This window comes from Budorcas taxicolor, chromosome X (assembly GCF_023091745.1).
Source record: "Budorcas taxicolor isolate Tak-1 chromosome X, Takin1.1, whole genome shotgun sequence".
Classification (NCBI taxonomy): domain Eukaryota; kingdom Metazoa; phylum Chordata; class Mammalia; order Artiodactyla; family Bovidae; genus Budorcas; species Budorcas taxicolor.
Genome location: NC_068935.1, coordinates 68,310,876 through 68,338,294, shown reverse-complemented (window position 1 = coordinate 68,338,294; position 27,419 = coordinate 68,310,876). Strand labels below are relative to the sequence as shown.

Genomic DNA, 27,419 nt, shown 5'->3' with positions numbered 1-27,419 from the left:
TTTCAGTATCCTATCATTTTTCCTTTTCATACTGTTCATGGGGTTCTCAAGGCCAGAATACTGATGTTATTTGCCATTCCCTTCTCCAGTGGACCACATTCTGTCCGACCTCTCCACCATTACCCGACTGTCTTGGGTGGTCTCACATGGCATGGCTTAGTTTTAGTGAGTTAGACAAGCTTGTGGTCCATGTGGTCAGATTGGCTAGTTTCTGTGATTCTGGTTTCATTGTGTCTGCCCTCTGATGCCCTCTCACCACACCTACAATCTTATTTGGGTTTCTTTTAACTTGGACGTGGGGTATCTCTTCACGGATGCTCCAGCAAAAGCCACTGCTCCTTACCTTGTACGAGGGGTATCTCTTCATTGCCACCCCTCCTCACCTTGGACGTGAAGTAGCTCCTCTCAGCCCCGCATATATACCCCCCCCTTATTGAGCCTCCCTCTCACTCCCCCATCCCACCCCTTCTGTAATCACAGAGTACCGAGCTGAGCTCTCTGTGTTATACAACATCTTCCCATTAGCTATCTATTTTATACATGGTAGTGCATGTATTGGTTTAATCTAGAAAGTAAAATTACAAATATCATTTTAAACACAATTTGGTTCTAAATGGACTGATCAATTTTTATTTTTCCTTAACTGGCATGCAAATAAACTACAAACTCTGAGGGGGGGGGACTATATTTTGAGTTATAATTTAGTTTAAACTATATTCCTTGCTCAGGAATTTTTTTCAGAACTGATGAAAGTCTGGCTATTAGCTGCAAAATTGTTTCTTATCCTCTCTCATTTCAGTCGGTGAATCAAGCAAAAAATTATGGAATCAACAATATTTCACTATAACATTTCCCAAATCATCCCAGCCAGGTGGAAAAAAGAGATTAAGACCTTCAGAAATACAAATCACAGTTCCTGTGAGTATTGACAAGATCACAATACATACATACAAATAAAATACATATTTTGAATTTTGATATCTTTAGGAGGCAGATATTTTAGGTGTATAATTCCCTGTATAGCAGATTGTCCCCAACTGTTTTTGACTGAACTTTTATTTATACATGTTCCTCCATTTCAAAGGCATTTTAAAGCTTATAAGCTAGGTAACCTGGAGAATACAATACCGAAACTGGTGGGATCTCTCAGGCAATGTTTACCAGCTGCAAAAACATATAAAATTTGAGCCTTAGAATAGGAGCCAATCTTGAGGTTTCAGGGCCTTTACATCTTCTTTAATGTAGCATTCAAATACTAGATACTTGGAGATTCCAATTTTCTATTGCTTTTATAAGATGGAGTTATTCTTACAACTAGCCAAAAGAAAAGTTAGCTTACAGAGGTCACCCATAGTGATAGCAAAATATGTTTTAAAAGCATCTCCCAAAGCAGAGCATTTATTCAAGGGTCATTTATTTACACCTATAGAGACCCAAGTTTCATGCTTCTCTTCATGGGCTTCCTTTCATTCCATATAACAATGGAAGAAATATGAGAAGTAAATGTAAAATTAGTCTATATGGTCACTGTGGCAACCAGCCTTGACAAATGTTTGGACAGAAATAAAAAACTAATAATTATAATATGCTACTGCTACACTAATTAATGAGAATAAGACACTTGTTTTATTTTATGTATTTGTTTTCAGCAGTGCTTGACAGCAGAGATCTTAGGCTCTCAATTTGGTAAAAAAAAAAAAAATTGAAAGTATATGTAGAAATCAGGCTAACCCTGAAGCCTACAGAATTGTAAACTATTGTAAGAATTATCATGGCACACTTCAAGAGTATCAGTTTATTTTTTTAATCTATTTTGGGGCAGAAGGATACATGAAATATTTCAAAATATCTCTCCTATGTAGGAGTTCTAAAGGAATTTATTATCTATTGTGAAGCCAGGTCCTGAAGTGTCATGAATCACTGTGGACCCCCTTCTATCTTAATATGAATCACTGAAGATATTCTGAGGTTCTTCTTAAATTCGTTTTATTTCCAAAGTGGAGTTTTCTCACATACACATACAAACACACACAGAATGTTGAAAAAGAAACAGCCACAATCTAAATAGATGGTCATTGAAAACCTAGACTATTTGTTTCAATATAAAAAAGATATAACTGATTTAAAAACATCATTATTCTAACTTTTTTTTTCAGAGACATGATAAAAGAAATTTAGATGAACTTCAGAAGCCAGCTCATATATGGATAAGGCATTCTTTAAGGAAAAAATTTCAAAGTCCATCTATTAATTTAACCATCATGAGACAGGCCTCATTCAGACATCCTTATACTCATATAAGCCATTCTAAAAAGGCAGAATCTAAAAAGTACAAAGATGACAAAAAAGGAACAGCTTTGAAGAAAATTTCCAAGAAAGATACAGGCCCACATGAAATAGATGAGAAACCTGAAAGAGGAAATAAAGCAGAAAAAACTCCATCAATGTCATCACATGGAAGTCAACTATCTAAGGAGTCAAAGTCCAAATCAGAAACAAACCCAGAATCCAAAGATTCTATGCCAGTTTCAATAAAGCATCAAAAAAAAGAAAAGATATATTCAAAAGATTCCAAGGAGATGGATTTTGAATCCATAAGTACAAAGAAGTACTCTAAGAGCTCAAAGAATAATTCTGATACCATATCAGAGACTTGCTCAAAAAATAGTTCAAATGTGGATTTAATGGTACATTTAGGGGAGTCGGATGCTGAGACCATGGAATTTGATATGTGGTTAAAGAATTATTCACAGAATAATTCCAAGAAACCAACAAAGAAGGATGCAAAAAAAGATGCAAAAGGGAAGGGCTCTGATGCTGAATCTGCAGATTCAAAAGATGCAAAGAAAGATGCAAAGAAAGATAAGAAGGGTGCAACAAAAGACACCAAGAAAGATGCAAAGAAGGATACAGAATCTACTGATGCAGAATCTGGAGACTCAAAGGATGCAAAGAAAGGCAAGAAAGAGTCAAAGAAAGATAAGAAAATGGATGCCAAGAAGGATGCTGCATCTGATGCAGAATCTGGAGACTCAAAGGATGCAAAGAAGGATTTGAAAAAGGGCAAGAAAGATTCAAAGAAAGATGATAAGAAAAAGGATGCCAAGAAAGATGCAGAGTCTACTGATGCAGAATCTGGAGACTCAAAGGATGCAAAGAAAGATTCAAAAAAGGGCAAGAAAGATGATAAAAAAATGGATGCCAAGAAAGATGCAGAGTCTACTGATGCAGAATCTGGAGACTCAAAGGATGCAAAGAAAGATTCGAAAAAGGACAAGAAAGATGATAAAAAGGATGCCAAGAAGGATGTTGTGTCTACTGATGCTGATTCTGAATCTGAAGTGGATGCAAAAAAGAGTGAAAAAGATTCAAAGAAAGATAAGAAAGCTTTAAAGAAAGATGACAAAAAGAAGTCTACAATGAAGTCTGGAGAGTCTACTGAAACTGAGTCTGATTGGGAGTCAAAGAAGGTTAAGCGAGATTCAAAGAAAGACGCCAAGAAGAGTGCAAAGGACACAGAGTCTAGTGGTGCTGAATCTGATGTGTCTTCCAAAAGATACCTAAAGAAGACTGAAATGTTCAAAAGTTCAGATGCTGAATCTGAAGAGTCTCTATTTAAACCTGGGCCTAAAAAGAGAGTTGATGAATCAGATGCCACATCTACAGATTCAAAGAAGAATGCAGTGGAACCAAAAAGAGGAATCAAAATGCCATCTCGGAGGACTACATTCAAAGAAAAAGGAAAAAAAATAGGTGCAAGTAGAGTTCCTCCGTCAAGAGAAAGACTACCACTACCTCCTTGTGAGCCTATACTGCCATCACCTATAGTCAAACATCTCTGTCGGTGCCAGATGCCTCCTCCACCTCTAAAGCCAAGATATGCTCCTTTGGTATGTTTGCTCCTGTTTTATTTTTAGAGAAAATTGGATTAAAAATGAAAGATATATTTTAAATTTTGAATTCATATTTTCTCTGAAGATTAGTTCTCTTTTACTGGAATATTGACAAGTTTGAGACTCACAGATGAGAAAAGATAGAGTACTTCCACAGGACCCAAAAGAGTTGCAAAACAAATGTCAAAAAGTTAAGAATTGTATTTAGATTGGAGCAGAGAGAACTGGCTTGGGATTTAAGAAACTATTCATGATTATTTGTAAAACAATTTGAAAAATAATTTGAAAAATAATCATTCATAATTATTTGTAAAAAGGATCATATTACAAATGTGGTAACTGTCCTACACTTATGAAAGAAAAAAAAGGAAAATGGCTAAAATTTTCAAGGGGCATATTTTAGTAGGATATAAAGACATTTCCTAGGAAGTTGCTGAATATGATAAAAAAAACTCAACCAAATTCAGACACAGCAAGATGGAAACATAACATACTAGGATTCAGCTATGCAAAAAAGTATATTTAATTATTTAATTTTTAACAGTATCTTTATGAATTGTCACTAGTACTGATAATCGAGGGGGCGGGGAGTATTTTCAAGGTTGATCCAATCTCTTTGGATCTGTAAATTTAAAGTTTTCTATTTTTCTCCTACAGAGGATCTCCCTTTCAATACCCCTTCCTTTAAAACATGGCTGTAAAGGGAAGCTTAGTTAAACATCTCACTTGTTGGCTCTCTGATCTTTGGTCGAGGTGTGATTCATTTGCATGGTTTCTGGGCATCAGTTTGTATTTCCTCTGCTTTCCCACAGTGTTAATTGACTATTCTCAGCATGGTAGGTTTCATGTTCTCTGTCCTGCTAAATTCAGAATGTCTGTAGATATGGCTGGGATTGGACCTTATATTTAATTAATTTTCCCCCACCCTTTCTTCCTCGTCCTCTCTGTCCCCCCATTCTTGTTCTTATCTCTCAAAAGGCTTCCATTTCCTTTTCTGAATGGTGGGAATCTCACTTTACATTGTATTCCAAGTTTTTTTCTACCCTTGGTTTATTTATAATAAAGCTTTATGTATTGACTTCCATTTGCTCTTCATATATTTTACATTTGTGGGAGAGATTAATTAATCCTTATTATCTCTTTCAAAAAGGCTGATTTTAAGTCCATTTTTCTCCTGGCAGACTCAAAATGTCAGCTTTGTGACAAAGCTGGTTAATGACCCCATATTTTAGGGTTCAGTCTAAGTCAGTGGGCAGATAACCAGGAAAGCAAAAAAAAATTTGTAAGAAATTAAAATATATTGGTGGATAATTTTAAGGTAATTGAGAAGAAGAGACCCTCCAAAAGCTGAACTCTCTTCCAAAAGCAGTTTTTATTAAAAAAAAAATATGTAAAATACAAGAAATACTACAAAATCCTTGAATCCTTGAAACTTCCAGGATATGTTCTGGCCTTGCATATATGCATACTATCACTGTAATAAGCTTAGATTTGTATAACTACCATCTAATCAGGCTCTTCCATCCCTACTATTTTATTAAAAGTGTTCTTTTCAAGATTACCAAATATCTTCTTGTAGCCACACATACTGAGCTCTCTTCTCTCCTCATGTTATTCTATAATCCAGCATCATGTAAACCAACCTCTTCTTTCAAAAAACACTTACTTAACTTGACTCTATCCTATCCTGTTCTTTCTACTTACTGGTAGCTTTTCACCACCTTTATTATGTCTTACTCTTCTTCACCTTTAATGTTAGAATGATCTAAGACTTGGTCCTGGACCTTCTCTCTAAAATTCTCCTTTGGTGAGTTCATCCAATTCAATAGTTTTAAATGTCATTTATGTATTGATTACTCCTAAAGTAACATAGCCAACTTTGGTCTTTCCAATGAGTTACAAATTCTAAACACCTACTTGGAATTTTCAGTGTAGAGTCTACTGGACATCTCAAATTTAACATATATAAATAACACTCTTAACCCATTTCAAAACCTAGTCCTTCCCAGTATTCTCCATCTTAGTAAATGGCACTGCCATCCACCCATTTAATCTTTTAAAATCTGGATATCATCTATGATTCTGCTCTTTTCCTCATCCCCATATGAGATCAATCACTAAAACTTGTCTACCTTACCTCCAAAATATATTCTGAATCAGTCCACTTCTTCTGTCTCAACTACTACTACCTAAATTGTCCCAATACTCATCATAATCTTTGCTGAAGTACTGGAAGAGTCTTGCTACCTCTATTGTCCACTGCTTAAAACACTAACAGTTTCCCATTGCATTCATAATAAACTCAGGCTTCTTACCCTGGCTTTCAATGCTTACATTATCCAGCCTCTATTTTCTACCCTCATCTTGAACCAGTTACCCATTTTATTTTTTGACCTACCCATACTACTATTATTTTTGCTTCTCATATACATTAAGATTGCTCTCTTGCCAAGTTTTTGCATATGCTGTTCCCTCCGCTTGGAATTCTCCCCAGTTTTTGCATGACTAGTCCTTCTCATCATTTGGTTTTTCAACTTAAATATTATTTTTTTGGATAAGCCTTCCCTGATTTACTATATCTTATGTTATCCCCTCCCACAACTGTCCAGTTACTCTTCTAACTCAGAATCCTACTTTATTTTTCTTCATAGAATATTATTGTTGTTGTTGTTGCTGTTGTTTAGTTGCTACATCATGCCTGACTTTTTTTGCAAACCTATGGGCTATAGTCTGCCAAATTTCTCTGCCCATTGGACTTTCCAGGCAAGAATACTGGAATGGCTTGCCATTTCCTTTTCCAAGGGATCTTCTCCACCCAGAGACCAAATCCACATTTACATCAGCAGGTGGATTCTTTACCACTGAGCCACCAGGGAAGCCCCTTCATAGAATGTATCTTAATATAAAATGTATGTTTATTCATGTTTGATAATTATATTAACCATTAGAATTTAGGCTCCATACAACAGTGAACCTGACCTTTATTATTCTTTATATCTGTATCCACAGTTCAAAAAGTGTCACCTGGCCTTTATTTCATTGGTTAAGAATTTGATATCTCTAAAAGAGCTGCAAATCATATCATATCTGACATCCATTTTGTTAAGTATTTCTTTTCTAGCAATATTAGACTAAAATGAACAAATAAGACATTTTAGAAGGAAAGAAGTCACAATAGTGCAAGTTACATTCTAAATTGATATTTGAATAGAAAATATATATAACCTCACTTTTGTGTGGGAAATTAATGATCAGAATGTGTTAATGCATCTTAAGTCTTTTTCTGTATGAGCTTGAAAAACCATGTCCTTACTCCTCCAATCAGAGTCTTTCTGATTCTTACAGCAGCACATAAATAAGGCTAGTACCTTGTTTCAGGGTCAGCATTATTCCTGGATTAAAATAATTCACAATGAAATTATGCTTGTGAAAACTGACTCGCTCCTCAAGTTTGAATGAAGAATTATTTTTGTTCCATTTAATGTAGGTAGAAAACTAAGTTTAGAGTGTTTGTTTTCCATTCTAATTTTTCTATTTTTATTTAGATATAATTGGCATACTCTGACATTTTAGTTTCAGGTCTACAACATAAGATTTGATATTTTTATATATTTAGAAATAATCATGACAATAGTATATGCAACTCTATCACTGTGCATAGCTACAAACTATTTTTATGTGATAAAAATTTTTAAAAAGCACTCTTAACATTGTCAAACATAGGTACAGTAATATTAATTGTAGTTGCCCTTCTGTACATTATATTTCCATGACATTTGTTTTATAAGTGGAAGTTTGTACTTGTTAACTCCTTTGAACCATTTTGTCCACCACCCACACTCCCCACATCTGACAACAACCAATCTGTTCTCCGTAATTTAGTATTTTGTTTTTCTTTCTAAATTTTCTGTATATGATATCACACAATATTTTATTTTTTAAAATTTTTACTGAGGTATAGTTAATTTACAATGTTGTTGGTTTCTGGTGTACAGCAAAGAAAATCACTTATACATGTTCATCAGATCAGCTCAGTTGCTTAGTTGTGTCTGACTCTTTGTGACCCCAGTCCATGGGGTTTTTGTCCATCACCCACTCCCAGAGCTTGCTCAAACTCATGTCCACTGAGTTGGTGATGTCTAACAACCATCTAATCCTCGGTCATCCCCTTCTCCTCCTGCCTTCTATCTATCCCAGAATCAGGTCTTTTCTAATGAGTCAGTTCTTCACATCAGGTGGCCAAAATATTAGAGCTTCAACTTCAACATCTTTTCTTCTGATGAATATTCAGGACTGATTTCCTTTAGGAAAACTGATTTGATCTCCTTGCAGACCAAGGAATACTCAAGAGTCTTCTCCAACACCACAGTGCAAAAGCATCACTTCTTTAGTGCTCAGCTTTCTTTACAGTCCAACTCTCACATCGATACATGACTACTGGAAAAACCATAGCTTTGACTATATGGACCTTTGTTGGCAAAGTAGTGTCTCTGCTTTTTAATATGATATCTAGTGTGGTCATAGCTTTTCTTCCAAGGTGCAAAGGTCTTTTAATTTCATGCTGAAGTCACCATCTTCAGTGATTTTGGAGCCAAAGAAAATAAAGTCTGTCACTGTTTCCATTGTTTCCCCATCTATTTGTCATGAACTGATGGGACCTGATGCAATGATCTTCCTTTTTTGAATGTTGACTTTTAAGTCAGCTTTATTTCTTTTAATTTTTATTTTTATTTTACTTTACAATACTGTATTAGTTTTGCCATACATTGACATGAATCCACCACGGGTGTACATGAGTTCCCAATCCTGAACCCCCCTCCCCCCTCCCACCCCATATCATCTCTCTGGATCATCCCTGTGCACCAGCCCCAAGCATCCTGTATCCTGTATCAAACATAGACTGGTGATTCATTTCTTACATGATAGTATACACGCTTCAATGTCATTCTCCCAAATCATCCCACCCTCTCCCTCTCCCTCAGAGTACAAACGTCCATTCTATACATCTGTGTCTCTTTTGCTGTCTCACATACAGGGTTATCATTACCATCTTTCTAAATTCCGTATACATGTGTTAGTATACTGTATTGGTGTTTTTCTTTCTGGCTTACTTCACAGTTTCATCCATCTCATTAGAACGGATTCAAATGTATTCTTTTTAATGGCTGAGTAATACTCCATTGTGTATATGTACCACAGCTTTCTTATCCATTCATCTGCTGATGGACATCTAGGTTGTTTCCATGTCCTGGCTATTATAAACAGTGCTGCGATGAACATTGGGATACACGTCACTCTCTCAATTTCATCAAGAGGCTCTTTAGTTCCTCTTGACTTTCTCCCATAAGTGTGGTGTCATCTGCATATCTGAGGTTATTGATATTCCCCCTGGTAATCTTGATTCCAGCCTGTGCTTCATGCAGCTGACATTTCACATGGTGTACTCTGCTTATGAGTTAAATAAGCAGGGTAACAATATACAGTCTTTTCATGCTCCTTTCTCAATTTGGAACCAGTCCATTGTTCTATCGGAGAAGGCAATGGCACCCCACTCCAGTACTCTTGCCTGGAAAATCCCATGGACGGAGGAGCCTGGTAGGCTGCAGTCCATGGGGTCGCTAAGAGTTGGACACGACTGAGCGACTTCACTTTCACTTTTCACTGTCATGCATTGGAGAAGGAAATGGCAACCCACTCCAGTGTTCTTGCCTGGAGAATCCCAGGGATAGGGGAGCCTGGTGGGCTGCTGTCTATGGGGTCACACAGAGTCAGACACGACTGAAGTGACTTAGCAGCAGCCATTGTTCTATGTCCAGTTCTGACTGTTGCTTCTTGTCCTGTATACAGACTTCTCAGGAGGCAGGTAAGGTGGTCTCGCATTCCCATATCATTAAGAAGTTTCCCAGTTTATTGCGACCCACACAGTGGAAGGTTTTAGTGTAGTTAGTGAAGCAGAGTAGATGTTTTTCTGAAATTCTCTTGCTTTTTCTACGATCCATCAGATGTTGGCAATGTGATCTCTGGTTCCTTTGCCTTTTCTTAATCCAGCTTGTATATCTGGAAGTTATTGTTTCACATACTGTTGAATTTACATAATGTTGCATAATTTTGAGCATTACTTCACTAATGTGTGAGATGAGTGCAGTTGTGTGGTTGTTTGAACATTCTTTGGCATTGCTTTTCTTTGGGATTGGAATGAAAACTGACCTTTTCTAGTCCTGTGGCCACTGCTGAGTTTTCCAAATTTGCTGACATATTCAGTGTAGCACTTTAACAGCAACATCTTTTAGGATTTGAAATAGCTCAACTGGAATTCCATCACCTCCACTAGTTTTGTTCGTACTGTTGCTTCCTAAGGCCCACTTGACTTCACATTCCAGGATGTCTGGCTCTAAGTGAGTGATCACACCATCGTGGTTACCTAGGTCGTGAAGATTTTTTGTATAGTTCTGTGTATTTTTTTCACCTCTTCTTAATATGTTCTGCTTCTGTTAGGTCCATGCCATTTCTGTCCTGTATTGTGCCCATCTTTGTATGAAATATTCTCTTGTTATCTCTAAGGATACAGGGTATACATGTACATATATTCACTTTTTTATAGATTCCTTTCCCATATAGATTATGACAGAGTATTGAATTCCCTGGCCTGAAGGATAAGTCCTTATTAGGCATTTGTATTATGTCTAGTAGTGTGTATATGTCAATCCTAATCTCCCAATTTATCCCTCCCTTCCTATTATCCCTCTGGTAGACATAAATGTATTTTCTACATCTGTGACTCTATTTCTGTTTGGGAAATAGTTTCATTTGCACCTCTTTTTTTTTTTTAGACTCTACATATAAGTGATAACATATATTTGTCCTTCTCTTTCTCTCTTGCTTCACTCAGTATGACAATCTATAAGTCAATCTATGTTGCTTCAAATGGTGGTATTTTGTTCTTTTTAATAATTTGGTAATATTCCATTGTATATATGTACCACATTTTTAACAATTTATTTTTAATTGTAGGATGATTGCCTTACAATGTTGTGTTGGTTTCTGCCACACATCAATATGAATCATCCATAGGTACACATATTTTCCCTCCCTCTTTAATCTTCCACCCTCCTCCCACCTCATCCCACACCTCTAGCTTGTGACAGAGCACTGGGTTGAGTTCCCTCTGTCATATAGCAAATGCCCACTGGATATTTATATATGGCAATGTATATGTTTCCACGCTACTCTCTCAGTTTGTCCCACCCTCTCCTTCCCCCACTGTGTCCACAAGTCTATTCTCTGTTTACATCTCTAACCCTGCCCTAAATACAGCTTCATTAGTACCATTTTTCTAGATTCCATATATATACATTTTTATGTGATATCTGCTTTTCTCTTTCTGACTTCCTTCACTCTTTATAACAGGCTCTAGGTTCATCCATCTCATTAGAACGGACACAAATGTGTTCCTTTATATGGCTGAGTAATATTCCACTGTATATATGTACCATAACTTCTTCATCTTATCATCTGCCAATGGGTATCTGTTTTGCTTCCATGTCCTGGCTATTGTAAATAGTGTTTCAGTGAATATTGAGATACATGTGCCTTTTAAAGTTGTGATTTTCTCACCCTATATGCCCAGTAGTGGGATTACTGAGTCACATGCAGTTTTATTCCTATTTTTTTTAATAAATCTCTATACTGTTCTCCATAGTGGCTGTATCAATTTACATTCCCACCAACAGGGCAAGAGCATTCCCTTTTCTCCACATTCTCTCTAGCATTTATTATTTGTAAATTTTTTGATGATGGCCACTCGGACCAGTGCAAGGTGATACTTCATTATAGTTTTGATTTGCATTTCTCTAATAACAAGCCATGTTGAGTAGTTTTTCATGTGTTTAATAGCTATCTGTATGTCTTCTTTGGAGAAATGTTTGTTTAGGTATTCTGCCCATTTTTGATTGGGTGGTTTGTTTTTCTGATGTTGAGCTGCCTGAGCTGCTTGGATATTTGTAGATTAATCCTTTGTCAGTTGGTTGCAAAGAGTCAGACACGACTGAGTGCCTTCAATTTTCACTTTCATTTGCAATTGTTTCTCTCATTCTGAGGGTCTTATTTTCATCTAGTTTATGTTTTTCTTTGCTATGCAAAAGCTTTTAACTTTAACTAGATCCCATTTGCTTATTTTTTGCTATTATCTCCATTACTTTAGGAGGTGAGTCATAGAGGAACTTATTATGATTTATGTCAAAGAGCATTCTGCCTATACTGTCCCCTAAGAGTTTTTTTTTTTAATCTTTTATTTTATTATTTATTTTTTACCTTACAATATTGTATTGGTTTTGCCATACATCAACATGAATCTGCCACGGGTGTACACATGTTCCCAATCCTGAACACCCCCTCCCACCTCCCTCCCCATACCATCCCTCTGGGTCATCCCAGTGCACCAGCCCCAAGCATCCTGTATCTTGCATCAAACCTAGACTGGCGATTCATTTCTTATATGATATTATAATTTTAAAGTATCTTATCTTACATTTATGTCTTTAACCCATTTGAGTGTATTTTTGTGTATGATGTTATAGAATTTTCTAATTTTATTCTTTTACATGTAGCTGTCCACTTTTCCCAGAAACACTTATTGGAGATGCTGCCTTTTTTCCATGGTATATCCTTGCCCTCTTTGTCCTATATTAGTTGACCATAGGTGTGTGGCTTTATTTCTATGCTTTTGATCCAGTTTATTGGGTGTATATTTCAATTTCAGTGCCAGTACCATACTGTTTTGATGACTGTAGCATTGTAGTGCAGCCTAAAATCAGGGAGTCTCATTCCTCAAACTCTGCTTTTCTTTTGCAAAATTCCTTTGGCTATTTGGGGTCTTTTTGTGTTTCCATAAAAATTGTAAGGTTTTTATTTATTTTTATTTTTTGGTTGTACTTATGGGGAATTTTTCATTGGTGATTTGACAGGGATTGCTTTAAGTAGGATATTCTTTTTGATGATATTGATAATTCCAATCCAAGAACATAGTATATATCATCATCTGTTTGTGTTGTGTTTGATTTCTTTAATCAGCATCTTATAGTTTCTGGACTACAGGTCTTTTTCTTCCTTAGGTAGGTTTATTTCTAGGTATTTCACTATTCTTTTTGATGCAATGGCAAATGTAATTTTTTTAATTTAATTTCTTTGTCAGATCTTTAATTGTTACTGAACAGATATACAAGAAATTTCAGTGTATTTACTTTGTATCATAGCTTTATTAAATTCACTGATGAGCTATACTAGTTATTTTAGGATTTTCTATGTATAGAAATTCAATATCAATATTTGTCTGTGTCTCTTTTCTACCCTATAGGATCATTGTTACTGATTCTAAATTCCATATATATATGCATTGATATACTGTATAAGTGTTTCTCTTTCTGGCTTACTTCACCCTGTATAATAGGCTATAGTTTCATCCACCACATTAGAACTGATACAAAATATTCTGTTTTATAGCTGAGTAATATTACATTTTGTATATACACCACAACTTCCTTATCCATTCATCTGATGGATATCTAGGTTGCTTCCTAGCTATTATAAAAAGTGCTGCAATGAACACTGGGGTGCGTGTGTCTCTTTCAGTTCTGGTTTCCTTGGTGTGTATGCCCAGAAGTGAGATTGCTGGGTCACATGGCAGTTCTGTTTCCAGTTTTTTAAGGAATCTCCACACTGTTATCCATAGTGGCTGGATCAGTTTGCAATCCCATCAATAGTGTAAGAGGGTTCACTTTTCTCCATACCCTTTCTAGCACTTATCTTTTATAGACTTTCTCATGGTGGCCATTCTGAACAGCATGAGATGATACCTCATTGTGGTTTTGGTTTGCATTTCTCCAATAATCAGTAATTTTGAGCATCTATTCATGTGTTTGTTTGTTTGTTTTTTTGCCATAGGTATGTATTTTTTGGAGAAATGTCTGTTTAGTTCTTTGGCTCACTTTTTGTTTGGGTTGTTCATGTTTTGGTATTGGGCTGCCAGAACTTCTTATATATTTTGGAGATTAATTATGTATCAGTTGTTTCATTTGCTATTATTTTCTCCCATCCTGAAGGCTGCTTTTTCACGTTGCACAGTTTCCTTCATTGTGCATAAGCTTTTAAGTTTAATAAGGTCCCATCTGTTCATTTTTATTTCCATTATTCTGGGTGGTGGGTCATAGAGGATCTTGCTGTGATTTATGTCAGAGGGTGTTCTGCCTGTTTTCCTTTAGGAGTTTTATAGTTTCTGGTCTTATATTTAGATCTTTAATCCATTTTGAGTTTATTTATGTGTATGGTGTTAGAAAGTGTTCAAGTTTCATTCTTTTACATATGGTGGACCAGTTGTTCCAGCACCACTTGTTAAAGAGATTGATTTTTCTCCATAGTATTTTTTTTTCTTTTTTTTGCTTCCTTTGTCAAATATAAGTTGTCCATAGGTTCATGGATTTATCTCTTGGCTTTCTATTTTGTTCCATTGATCTACGTTTATGTCTTTGCACCAGTACCATACTGTCTTGATGACTGTAGCTTTGTAGTATATTCTGAAGCCTGGAAGGATGATTTCTCCAGTTCCATTCCTCTTTCTCAAGATTGCTTTAGCTTTCCGTGTTTTTTTTGTGTTTCCATAGAAATCGTGGAATTACTTGTTCTAGTTCTTTAAAAAATAACATTGGTAACTTGATAGAGATTGTGTTGAATTTATAGATTGCTTTTGGGAGTGTACTAATTTTCACTATATTTACTCTTCCAATCCATGAGCATAGTATATTTCTCCATCTATTTGTGTCATCTTTGAGGTCTTTCATCAGTGTTTTATAGTTTTCTATATACAAATCTTTTGTTTCCTTATGTACATTTACTCCAAAATATTTTATTCTTTTTGTTGCAATGATGAATAGGATTGTTTCCTTAATTTCTCTTTCCGTTTTTCATTGTTAATTTATAGGAATGCAAAAGATTTCTGTGTGTTAATTTTATATCCTGCAAATTTACTATATTCATTGATTAGCTCTAGTAATTTTCTGGCGATATCTTTAGGGTTTTCTATGTAGAGTATCATGTCATCTGCAAACAGTGAGAGTTTACTTCTTTTCCAATCTAGATTATTTTTATTTCTTTTTCTTTTCTTGTTGCTGTGGCTAAGACTTCAAAATTATGTTGAATAGCAGTGATGAGAGTGGGCACCCGTGTTTTGTTCCTTATTTTAGAGGAAATGATTTCAATTTTTCGCCATTGAGGATAGTATTTGCTGTAGCTTTGTTGTATAAGGTTTTTATTACACTGAAGTATGTTCCTTCTACGCCTGCTTTCTGGAGAGTTTCTATCATAAATTGATATTGAATTTTGTCAAAGGCTTTCTCTGCAACTATTGGGATAATCATTTGGTGTTTATCTTTCAATTTGTTAATGTGGTGTATCACATTGATTGATTTGCAAATATTGAAGAATCCTTGCATCTCTGGGATAAAGCCCACTTGGTCATGATGTATGGTCTTTTTAATATGTTGTTGGGTTCTGTTTGCTAGAATTTTGTTGACGATTTTTGCACCTATGTTCATCGGTGATATTGACCTGCAGTTTTCTTTTCTTTCTTTTTTTTTTTTTTTGTGGCATCTTTGCCTGGTTTTGGTATTAGGGTGATGGTAGCTTCATAGAATGAGTTTGGGAGTTGATCTTACTCTGCAATTTTCTGTAACATTTGAGTAGGATAGGTGTTAGTTTTTCTCTAAAATTTTGGTAGAATTCACCTCTGAAGCCATCTGGTCCTGGTCTTTTGTTGGGAGATTTTTGATTTCAGTTTGTTTCCATGTTTGTGATGGGTCTGTTCAGATTTTCTATTTCTTCCTGATTCAGTTTTGAAATTTGTCCATTTCTTCCAAACTGTCCGTTTTATTGGCATATAGTTGCTCACATTAGTCAATTATGTTCCTTCATATTTCTGTTTTGTCTGTTGTGATTTCTTCATTTCTATGTGTTATTTTATGAATTTGATAGTATCCCTTTTTTCTTGATGAGTTGGCTAACAGTTTGTCTATTGTGTTTATCTTCTCAAGAAAGAAATTTTAGTTTTGTTGTTCTTTGTTATAGTTTCTTTTTTTTTCTTTCCCATTTATTTCTGCTCTGATTTTTATGACTTCTTTCCTCCTACTAACTTTGAGTTCTTTTTCTTCTTCTTTTTCTAGTTGCTTTAGGTGAAAAGTTGGGTTGTTTATTTGATGATTCTCTTGTTTCTTGAAGTAGGCTTGTATTGCTATGAATCTCTGTCTTAGCATTGCTTTTACTGAATTCCATAGGTTTTGTTTGTCATATTTTAATTTTCACTTGTTTCTATGCATATTTTGATTTCTTCCATGATCGGTTAGTTATTTAGATGCATGTGGTTTAGCCTACATATGTTTGTGATTTTAATATGTTTTTGTTCCCTGTAGTTGACATCTAATCTTAGCACATTTTGATTAGAAAAGATGCTTGAAATTATTTCATTTTTGTTAAATTTACCAAGGCTGATTTATGGCCTAGGATGTGATCTACCCTGGAGAATGTTCCGTGTGCACTTGAGAAAAGTTGAAATCCATTGTTTTTGGGTGAAATACCATGTAGATATCAATTAGGTCTAACTGGCTCATTGTATCATTTAAAGCTTATGTTACCTTGCTAATTTTCTATTTGGTTGATCTATCCATAGGTGTCTGTGCAGTATTGAAGTCCCCCTCTATTATTGTGTTACTGTTAATTCCTCCTTTCATATTTGTTGGGATTTGCCTTATGTATTTGGTGCTCCTATGTTGAATGCATATATATTTATAATTGCTATATTTTCTTCTTGGGTTGATACTTTGGTCATTATGTAGGGTCCTCTTTGTCTCTTATCACTGGCTTTATTTCAAAGTTTATTTTATCTGATATGGGTATTCGTACTCCTGCTTTCTTTTGGTCTCCATTTGCATAAAATATCTTTTTCCAGCCCCTCACTTTCAGTCTGCATGTGTCCCTAGGTTTGAGGTGGGTCTGTTTTAGACAGCATATAGAGGGGTTTTGTTTTTGTATCCATTCACCCAGCCTTTGTCTTTTGGTTGAAGCATTTAACCCATTTACATTTAAGGTAATTATCGATAAGTGTGATCCTGTTACCATTTCCTTTGTTTTGGGCTCGTTTTTATAAGACTCTTCTGTGTTTCTGTCTAGAGAATATCCTTTAGCATTTGTTGAAGAGCTCGTTTGGTGTTCTGAATTCTCTCAGTTTTGCTTGTCTGTACAGCTTTTGATTTCTCCTTCATATCTAAATGAGATCTTGGCTTGGTAGAGTAGTCTTGGTTGAAGGTTTTCCTCTTTCTTCACTTTAAGTATGTCCAACCATTCCCTTCTGGCTTTACCCTAGCTGATTTTAATATTTGTTCTTTGTTTTCAATTTTTGTAAGTTTGATTAATACATGTTTTGGGGTGTTTCACCTTGGGTTTATCCTGTTAGGAGTTGTCTGGGTTCTTGGACTTGGATGACTATTTCCTTCTCCATTTTAGGAAAGTTTCCGACTAGTATCCCCTGAAGTACTTTTTCATGCCCCTTATTTTTCTTTTCTTCTAGGACACCTATGATTTGAATGTTGGGGCATTTAGCAATGTCCTTGAGGTATCTGAGATTGTCCTCCTTTCTTTTAATTATTTTTCTTTTCTCCTTTCTGCTTCATTTATTTCTACCATTCTATCTTCCACCTCACTTATCTTCTCTTCTGCCTCAGTCATTCTACTGCTGGTTCCCTCCATAGTGCTTTAATCTCAGCTATTGTATTGTTCAATATTGATTGACTCCTCTGTATTTCTTCTAGGTCTTGTAAACATTTCTTGCATCTTCTCAATTCTTTTCTGTAGTCTGTTTACCTGTAACTCCATTTTGTTTTCAAGATTTTGGATCATATTTACTATTGTTATTCTGAATTTTTTTTCAGGCAGACTACCTGTCTCCTTATCTTCTGTTTGGTTCAGGGGGTTTTCATCATGTTCCTTCACCTGATGAATATTTCTCTGCCTTTTCACTTTGTTTAGATTGCTGTGTTTGGGGTGCCCTTTCTGCAGGCTGGAAGTTCATGATTCCTGTTTATTGTGGAGACTGCTCCCTGAAGATGGGTTTGGACCAGTGGTTTGTAAAGGTTTCCTGGTTGGGAGAATTCGTGTCTCTGTTCTGGTTGGTGGAGCTGGATCCACTCTCTGGCTTGCAATGAGGTGTGCAGTAATGACTTTTGGATAGTCTATGGGCTTGGCATCTCTTTGGGCAGCCCATCTTTTAATGCTCATGGTTGTGTTCCTATTTTCCTGGAGAATTATTGTGCTGTGTCTTGCACTGGAACTTGTTGGCTCTTGGGTGGAGCTTGGTTTCAGTGTAGGTATGGAAACTTTTGGGTGACCTCTTGTCTATTAATGTACCTTGGAGTCAGGAATTCTATGATATTCTAAAGTTTTGGAGTTAAGTCTCCTGCCTCTGACTTTTGATACTTCTCCAATAGTAGCCTCAAGACTTCAGCATACTTATTCTATTCAAAATCAGCCAAATTACAAATTGAAGTTAAACAGATAGGAATTGTTGAATTATAGAACTAGGTTTAAAATATACTTTCTTCCTAAAACACATGTTGCTTCATGATAAAATAAGGCACATAAATCCCTTTCTTACTCCAAACGTGTTTCTTCATTTCAAACTAGATGAACTATAAATTGTAACTGTAGACAGCACAGGAGGAAGAGCTTGGTATTCCCTACTGGTGGTTTAAATATGTAGGCAATATGTCTGCCTATGATTGGATTAGAATACAGAGCAGTCAGTCAGTCAGTTCAGTTGCTCAATTGTGTCTGACTCTTTGTGACCCTTCTATATCTCTACATAATGTATTTATATAGTTTTTCTCAGTTTTATACATTTTCTGTTGGCTTGCTTCCAAAATGGAAGATTTTATTCATCTTCTCTTTGTCTAATATGAATCTTTATTTTTAGTTCATTTGTTAATTACACTTGTAACTTGAAACATTGTATTTGTAATTTTTTTTCCTAGTGCTCTTGAATTTTTCTCTTCAGTTCTCCTTTCTTGTCCCCTTACTCTAGTTTTTCTATTAAAAGCATTCTTTTAGGGATGTCCTGAAATAATCTTTCACCAAACACTATGGCCTTGTCTCCATCCTCATTATCTTGTGACCTCTTCCTTTCATTGGAAATGTCTCCACCCTTAACTATTTTTGAATGTCTACAACTATTGTTTTCTTTTATCCTTCCTAATTACTATGTATCTATATTCATGTTTGTCACTTATTCTTCATCCCACGCCAAACTCAGTATTTTTCCTATGGTTCATTTTCGGGGTTAACCTTGAAGAGACTGTTATAAGCCATAAAAAATATACTTACTTCCAGCAAGTTAATTTTTCTGCCCCTAATTATCAGTACTAGCAACCACTCATTAGTTCAGTTCAGTTCAGTTGCTGAGTTGTGGCCAAATCTTTGCAACACCATGCACTACAGGACTCCAGGCTTCCCTGGAGGTTTCACCAGCTCCCAGAACTTACTTAAACTCATCGAGTTGGTGATGCCATCCAACCATCTCATCCTCTATCATCCCTTTATCCTCCTGCCTTCAGTCTTTCCTTGCATCAGGGTATTTTCCAGTGAGTCAGTTATTCACATCAAGTGGCCAAAGTATTGGAGTTTCAGCTTCAGCATCAGTGCTTAAAATGAATATTCAGGACTGATTTCTTTAAGATTGATTGGCTTGATCCCCTTGCAGGCCAAGGGACTCTCAAGAGTCTTCTCCAACACCACAGTTCAAAGGCATCAATTCTTTGGTGCTCAACTCACTTTATTGTCCAACTTTGACATCCACACATGACTCCTGGAAAACCCATAGCTTTGACTAGATGGACCATTGTTGGTAAAGCAATGCCTCTGCTTTTTAATATGTTGTCTAGGTTGATCATAGCTTTTCTTCCAAGGAGCAAGCATCTTTTAATTTAATACTGTAGTCACCATCTCCAGTGATTTTTGAGCCCAGAAAAATAAAGTCATCCACTGTTTCCCTGTCTATTTGCTATGAAGTGATGGGACCAGATGCCATGATCTTCGTTTTCTGAATGTTGAGCTTTAAGCCAACTTTTTCACTCTCCCCTTTCGAGGCTTTTTATTTCCTCTTCACTTTCTGCCATAAGGGTGGTGTCATCTGCATATCTGAGGTTATTCATATTTCTCCCAGCAATCTTGATTTTAGCTTGTACTTCATCAGTCCAGCGTTTCTCATGATGTACTCTGCATATAAGTTAAATAACCAGGGAGACAATATACAGCCTTGACGTACTCCTTTTCCTATTTGGAACCAGCCTGTTGTTCCATGTCTAGTTCTAACTGTTGCTTCCTGACCTGCATACAGGTTTCTCAAGAGGCAGGTCAGGTGGTCTGGTATTCCCATCTCTCTCAGAATTTTCCACAGTTTATTGTGACCCACACAGTCAAAGGCTTTGGCATTGTCAATAAAGCAGAAATAGATGTTTTCTGGAACTCTCTTGCTTTTTTGATGATGCAGTGGATGTTGGCAATTTGAACTCTTGTTCCTCTGTCTTTTCTAAAACCAACTTGAACATCAGGGAGTTCACGGTTCACGCATTGCTGAAGCCTGGCTTGGAGAATTTTGAGCATTACTTTACTAGCGTGTGAGATGAGTTCAATTGTTCAAATATACAGGTATAGTAACAGACAAATTTGGCCTTGGAATACAAAATTAAGCAGGGCAAAGACTAACAGAATTTTGCCAAGAGAACGCACTGGTCAGAGCAAACACCCTATTCCAAAAACAAGCAACCACTCATAAAGATATGGATTAAATAATTAGATATGCTTTTTTTGCATGTTTGAATCTGACTATGTTATGTTTCTATCTTCCACTGTACTTGGAAGCATTCATCTATTATTATGTCTTTAATTTCACCTTTCTGTGTGCATCTCCAAATCTGTATCCCTAGCCTATTCTTTTATCCATACTCTTGTAGGTTGTCTCCTTTCATTCAACTTCTAAGTTGAAGGAAACGCAAAAACTGGATTTGAGACTTAACTCCACCACTAAATAGGAGTTATTTTGTGCATTTGGTTAAGTCATCCAGAAAAAAAAATAAAGCCGTGTAAGGAAGGTTGACTGATGAACTTTGAGATGTTGCCAGAGCAAGAGCAATCTCTGGTTTTATTATCAGTTACATCAAAAAATTTATATTTAGAATTGTAAATATATTTAGAAAAATTCGGTATTCAGTAGAATCATCTGTCTTCATTTTTTGTTTAGTCAACAAATATTTCTTGAACAAATATTCTGTGTCAAACACTGAACTAAACAAAGCAGATACACAGATACATGTCTATTTCTGTCGTAAAACATAAGATCTTCTCCCAGGAAATGAAAATGCCTGCAGCACATCTTTCACTTGTACTCTTTATTAAAGTTCCCCTTCATGGATCACAACCTTGTTGTGACAAGAGAACTTGCATGACTCAGTGAATCTATGAGTAATGCCATGCAGAGCCACCCAAGATGGACAGGTCAGAGTGAAGAGTTATGATAAAATGTGGTCCACTTGAGGAAGAAATAGCAAACTACTCTAGTATTCTTTCCACAAGAACCCCATGAACAGTGTGAAAAGGCAAAAAGATATGACACCAGAAGATGAGTCCTCCAAGTCAGAAGACATCCAATATGCTACTGGGGAAGGGTGGAGGGCAATTACAAATAGCTCCAGAATCAATGAAGTGGGTAGCCCAAAGCAGAAATGATGCTTTTCTGTGACTTTGTTTGATGGTGAAAGGAAAGTCTAGTGCTGTAAAGAAAGATATTGCTTAGGAACCTGGGATGTTAGGTCCGTGAACCAAGATAAATTGAATGTGGTGAAGCAGGAAATGGCAAGAGTGAACTTTGCCATCTTAGGAATCAGTGAACTAAAATGGACAGAATTGAGTGAACTTAATTCAGACGACCATTATATCTACTGTTGTGGGAAAGAATCCCTTAGAAGAAATAGAGTACCCCCATAGTCAACAAAATAGTCTGAGATTGCATACTTGGATGCAATCTCAAAAAATGAAAGAATGATCTTGGTTTGTTTCAAAGGCAGGACATTTATTATCATAGTAATACAAGTTGATGCCCCAACCACTAATGCTGAAGAAACTGAAGTTGACTGGTTCTCTGAAGACATACAAGAACTAAACTTCTAGACAAACTTCTAAAACTAACACCCAAAAAAAAAAAAAAAAAGTTGTCCTTTTCTTCACAGGGTATATTAGAATGCAATACTAGGAAGTCAAGCGATATCTGGAGTAACAGGCAAGTTTGGCCTTGGAGTACAGAGTGAAGCAAGGCAAATGTTAACAGTTTTATCAAAAGAACAAACTGGTAATAGGAAACACCCTCTTCCAAAAACACGAGATAATTATACATGGACATCACCAAATGGTCAATACCAGTATCAGACTGATTGTGTTCTTAGCAGCCAAAGATGGAGAAGCTCTATACAGTCACCAAAAACAAGACCAGGAGCTGACTGTGACTCAGATCATGAGCTCATGTTGCAAACTTCAGGCTTAAATTGAAGAAAGTAGGGAAAACCACTAGGCCAATCATGTATGATCTAAGTCAAATCATTTATACAGTGGAGGTAATAAATTGATTCAAGGAATTAGATCTGGTAGGTAGAGTGCCTGAGGAACTATGGATGGATGTTCATAGCATTGTATAAGAGACAGTGACCAAAATCCATCCCAAAGGTAAAAAAGTTACAAGAAGGCAAAATGGTTGTCTGAGGAGGCTTTACAAATAGTGGGGAAAAAAAGAGAAATGAAAGGCAAAGGAGAAAGGGAAAGATATACCCAACTGACTGCAGATTTCCAGAGTATAGCAAAGAGAGATAAGAAAGGCTTTTAAATAAGCAATGCAAAGAAATAGAGGAAAACAATAAAATAGGATACTAGAAATATCTTCAAGAAACTTGGAGATATCAAGGGAACATTTCATACAAAGATGGGCATAATAAAGGATAGAAATGATATGGACCTAACCAAAGCAGAAGAGATTAAGAAGTGTTGGCAAGAATGCACAGAAGAACTATATAAAAAAATGTATTAATGATACAAATAACCGTGATGGTGTGGTAACTCACCTAGATCCAGACATCTTTGAGTGTTAAGTCAAGTAGGCCTTAGGAAGCATTTCTACGAACAAAGCTAGTGGAGGTGATGAATTTCCAGCTGACTTATTTAAAATCCTAAAAGAATGTGAGTAAAGTGCTGGACTCAATATGTCAGCAAATTTGGATAACTCATCAGTGGTCACAGGACTTGAAAAGGTCAGTTTTCATTGCAATCCCAAAGAAGGGAAATGCCAAAGAGTATTCAAACTACTGTACAAATGCACTCATTTAACATGCTAGCATGGTTATCCTCAAAATTCTCCAAACCAGGCTTCAATAAGACATGATCAAAGAACTTCCAGATGTACAAGCTTGGTTTAGAAAAGACAGAAGAATCGGAGATCAAATTGCTAACATTCAATGGATCATTGAGAAAGCAAGAGAGTTCCAGAAAAACATCTACTTCTGCTTCATTGACCATGCTAAAGACTTTGACTGTGTGGATCATGACAAACTATGGAAAATTCTTAAAGAGATGGGAATATCAGACCACCTTACCTGTCTTCTGAAAAACTTGTATGCAGGTCAAGATGCAACAGAAAAAAATTGAGAAAGGAATACCACAAGGCTGTATATTGTTACCCTACTTTCAAATTCTGAAAGATGGACTCAATATGTCAGCAAATTTGGAAAATTCAACAGTGGCCACAGTACTAGAAAAGATCGGTTTTCATTCCAATCCTAATCCTAAAGAAGGAAAATGCCAAATAATGTTCAAACTACTGTACAATTGCACTCATTTCACATGCTAGCAAGGTTATGCTAAACATCCTTCAAGCTAGGCTTCAATAGGATATGATCCAAGAACTTCCAGATATAGGGTACATTATGCAAAATATCGCTGGATGAGTTGCAAGCTGGAATCAAGATTACCAGGAGAAATATCAACAACCTCAGATACACAGACAGTAAAGCATCTGTCTGCAATGCAGGAGACCCAGGTTAGATCCCTGGGTTGGGAAGATCCCCTGGAGAAGGAAATGGAAACCCACTCCAGTATTCTTGCCTGGAGAATCCCATGGACTGCAGAGCCTGGTAGGCTACTGTCCATGGGGTCGCAAAGAGTCGGACACGACTGAGCGACTTCACTTTCACTTTTCAGATTCACAGATGATACCACCCTAATGGCAGAAAGTGAAGAGGACCTAAACAGCCTCTTAATGATGATGAAAGAGGAGACTGAAAAAAATGGCTTGAAACTCAAAATTAGAAACCTAGAATCATGGCATCCAGTACCATCAGTTCATAGCAAATAGAAGGGCAAAAAGTGAAGCAGTAACATATTTTATTTTCTTGGGCTCCAAAATCACTTCAGATGGTGACTAAAATCATGAAGTTAAAAGATGCTTGCTCCTTGGAAGGAAAGTTATGACAAACCTAGACAACATATTAAAAAAACAAGGACATCACTTTGCCAACAAACGACCCTATAGTCAAAGCTATGGTTTACCCAGTAGTCATCTATGGATGTGAGATTTGAGCCATAAAGATGGCTGAGTGCCGAATAATTGATGCTTTTGAACTGTGGTGCTGGATAAGACTCTTGAGAGTCCCTTGGATTGCAAGGAGATCAAAAGAGTAAATCTCAGAGGAAATCAACTCTGAATATTCATTGGAAAGACTGATGCTGAAGCTGAAGCTCCAATACTTTGGCCACCTGAAGTGAAGAGCTGACTCACTGGAAAAGACCCTGATGCTAGGAAAAATTGAGGGCAAGAGAAGAAGGTGGCAACAGAGGATGAGAATGTTAGATAGAATCACCAGATCAATGGACATGAATCTGAGCAAATTCCAGGAGATAGTGAAGGACAGAGGAGCCTGACATGCTGCAGTCAATATGGTCACAAAGAGTCAGACACAATTTAGTGACTGAACAATAAGAATCTTGAAGATAGTCTTCCTCGAGAATTTTTGTTGTTTAGTCACTAACTCGTGTCCAACTTTAATTCATGTACAATCCCATGGACTGTAGCCCAGCAGGTTCCTCTGTCCATGGGATTTCCCAGGCAAGAACACTGGTGTGAGTTGCCATTTCCTTTTCCAGGGGATCTTCCTGACCCAAGGACTGAACTTCTGTCTCCTGCTTGGCTACCACTGAGCCACCTGGGAAGCTCCCTGAGAATAGAAACAGTCAAAAACACCACACAAACTTTCCATCTTTATGTTCTTTGCTCATCTACTTTATTCTTGAGAACTGGAATTGTAGGTCTTTGGAAAAGTATTTGATAAATTTCAGCATTTACTTAAGATGAAAACACCAATTTATGTATGGCAAAACCAACACAATATTGTAAAGTAATTAACCTCCAATTAAAATAAATAAATTTATATTAAAAAATAAAATAAAAAGGAATAGTTTCCTTATCTTGATAATAGCTATCTAACAAAGACTGAAAGGAAACAGTAAACTCTCAAGACACATTTTCTTGAAGATCAAGAATAATATTATAATTCATTATAAACATCTTAATTATTTTTCTTTCACAATCTTTCTTGGATCCTGTTGATTCAGTATATATCTAAAATCTGACCGCTTATGAACCACATTGCTACCCGCCTGGTCCTCATCACTATTATCTCTCTCCTTTATTACTTCAGTAGCCTCCTAAGATATCTCTTGATTCTAATCTTTCCTCTTCATGTCCTTAACATGGATTCAATTTTTTGAACACCATTTAATTGATAAAGTTTATTAAAATATATACTTAGAATTAACAAAGTTAAATTAAATCTAATGAACCAAAACTTGAGAACAACAACAAACTCTGGTACTTAATTTCACTCAGAATGAATGTCAAAATGTTTACAATTGCCAATAAGATCCTAGATAATCTGACTTGCTGTTCTCTGATCTTAGCTTTTCATCAGTCTGATGAAGCCATACTGGCATCCTTCCGTACATCCCAGGAATAGGACTTTGCATAAATCCACACTTCAACCTAGAATCTTATTTCCTCAGATTTCCATGTGGTTAATTCTCTCTTCAAATATTTGCTCAAATATCAATTTTTCAATGAGGTTAATCTAATCATACAATTTAAAATTGCAACTATCCCCACTACAGCATACTAGTCCTCACATCAATCTACTTTTTTCCCTATGAAATTTTCTACCTTCCACTATGTAATTTACTTATTTATTATGCTTTTTTTGTGTGTATCTTTTGGTAAAAGGTAAGCTCTTTGAAGACAAAAACTCTTTACTTATATGTCCAAGAGAGTGGCTGGGACTCAATATTAATTTAATAAATCAATTAATTTGTCATTTATTAGAAATTAGCAAGAAATGAATGAAAGAATTGCTGGGAATTTTTAAAACTCCAGATGGTGCTAGATAGTATGAAATTTTAGTCTGCCCAGTTTATGAATTAACTTACTCATTCACCCATTCAATCAGGGTGAAAAGTGATATATGATCTGGGTTATGAAAGATAAGAAAGATTTTTGAAAGGCAAAGGCAATGGGAGAAGTTTCTATTCAAGAATACCCAACTAGTTAATACCAAAACCAATTTATGAAATTGCATCATGAAATGGAATATGAGTATGATATTGAAAGATGATATTAACTGAAGGAAGAAACAAAATTTCCAGACAAGGAAGCAGATAAAATGATTGATGGGAGTGACACAGAGTTGGCAAGAGGCATAGTAAGCATAAAGCAAGGCTAAGGGGCATAAAAGCAGCAATAGAAAATTGTGATACCTCTCCTACAGTTACAGTGTTTGTTTGTTTGTTTTAAGAAATACTAAACTAGAAATAAATGGAAGATGAATAAAATACTGATTTGTTTCATGATGATTCTTTGATTTTTTAAAAAAATTATATAGCTTCAAGATATTTCTTTTTACCTGTTATGTAACTGTGTTGATACACTGCTACTTTGCTCTGCTCTAAGTGTGCAACTAATCTACCCTTTCCGTTCACTCACCATTAGTTTTGATGTCTTCTTGCTGACGTCTGATTGTCAAGAATAAGCTCTAATTCCATTATCTGCCTTCCTTAGGCAAATTTCCATTTTTTGAACACTCCCAAAACTATTTTATGTATGGGAGAAATTCTACTACTACTCTCTGAATAGTGAATAAATTAATAAATACATCATTATCCCTGAAGCCTCAACAGTTCCAAGTAAGATAGACAGATATATGTATATCTATATATCTATACCATTAATTCACTGCTGATGGCAAAAGAAGAACAAGACAAACTGGTTAAATTTCTTCTAGACCTATATGGGACTATGTATGAAAAGTCACAAATGGGATGGTACTATTCAGTAATCCCATTAGTAAGAAT

At 36.0% G+C, this 27,419-nt stretch overlaps 1 protein-coding gene across 1 annotated transcript in view; it reads left to right on the top strand.

Annotated features, from left to right (window-relative positions):
• The first annotated feature begins 314 nt into the window (after positions 1-314).
• The window catches only part of CYLC1 (cylicin 1), a 38,735-nt gene continuing 11,630 nt past the window's right edge, over positions 315-27,419 (top strand). The window contains exons 1-3 of the mRNA XM_052662678.1: positions 315-390; positions 800-918; positions 2,157-3,890. Coding sequence (XP_052518638.1) covers positions 315-390; positions 800-918; positions 2,157-3,890 — 1,929 coding nt within the window. The remainder of the gene's footprint in view (positions 391-799; positions 919-2,156; positions 3,891-27,419) is intronic.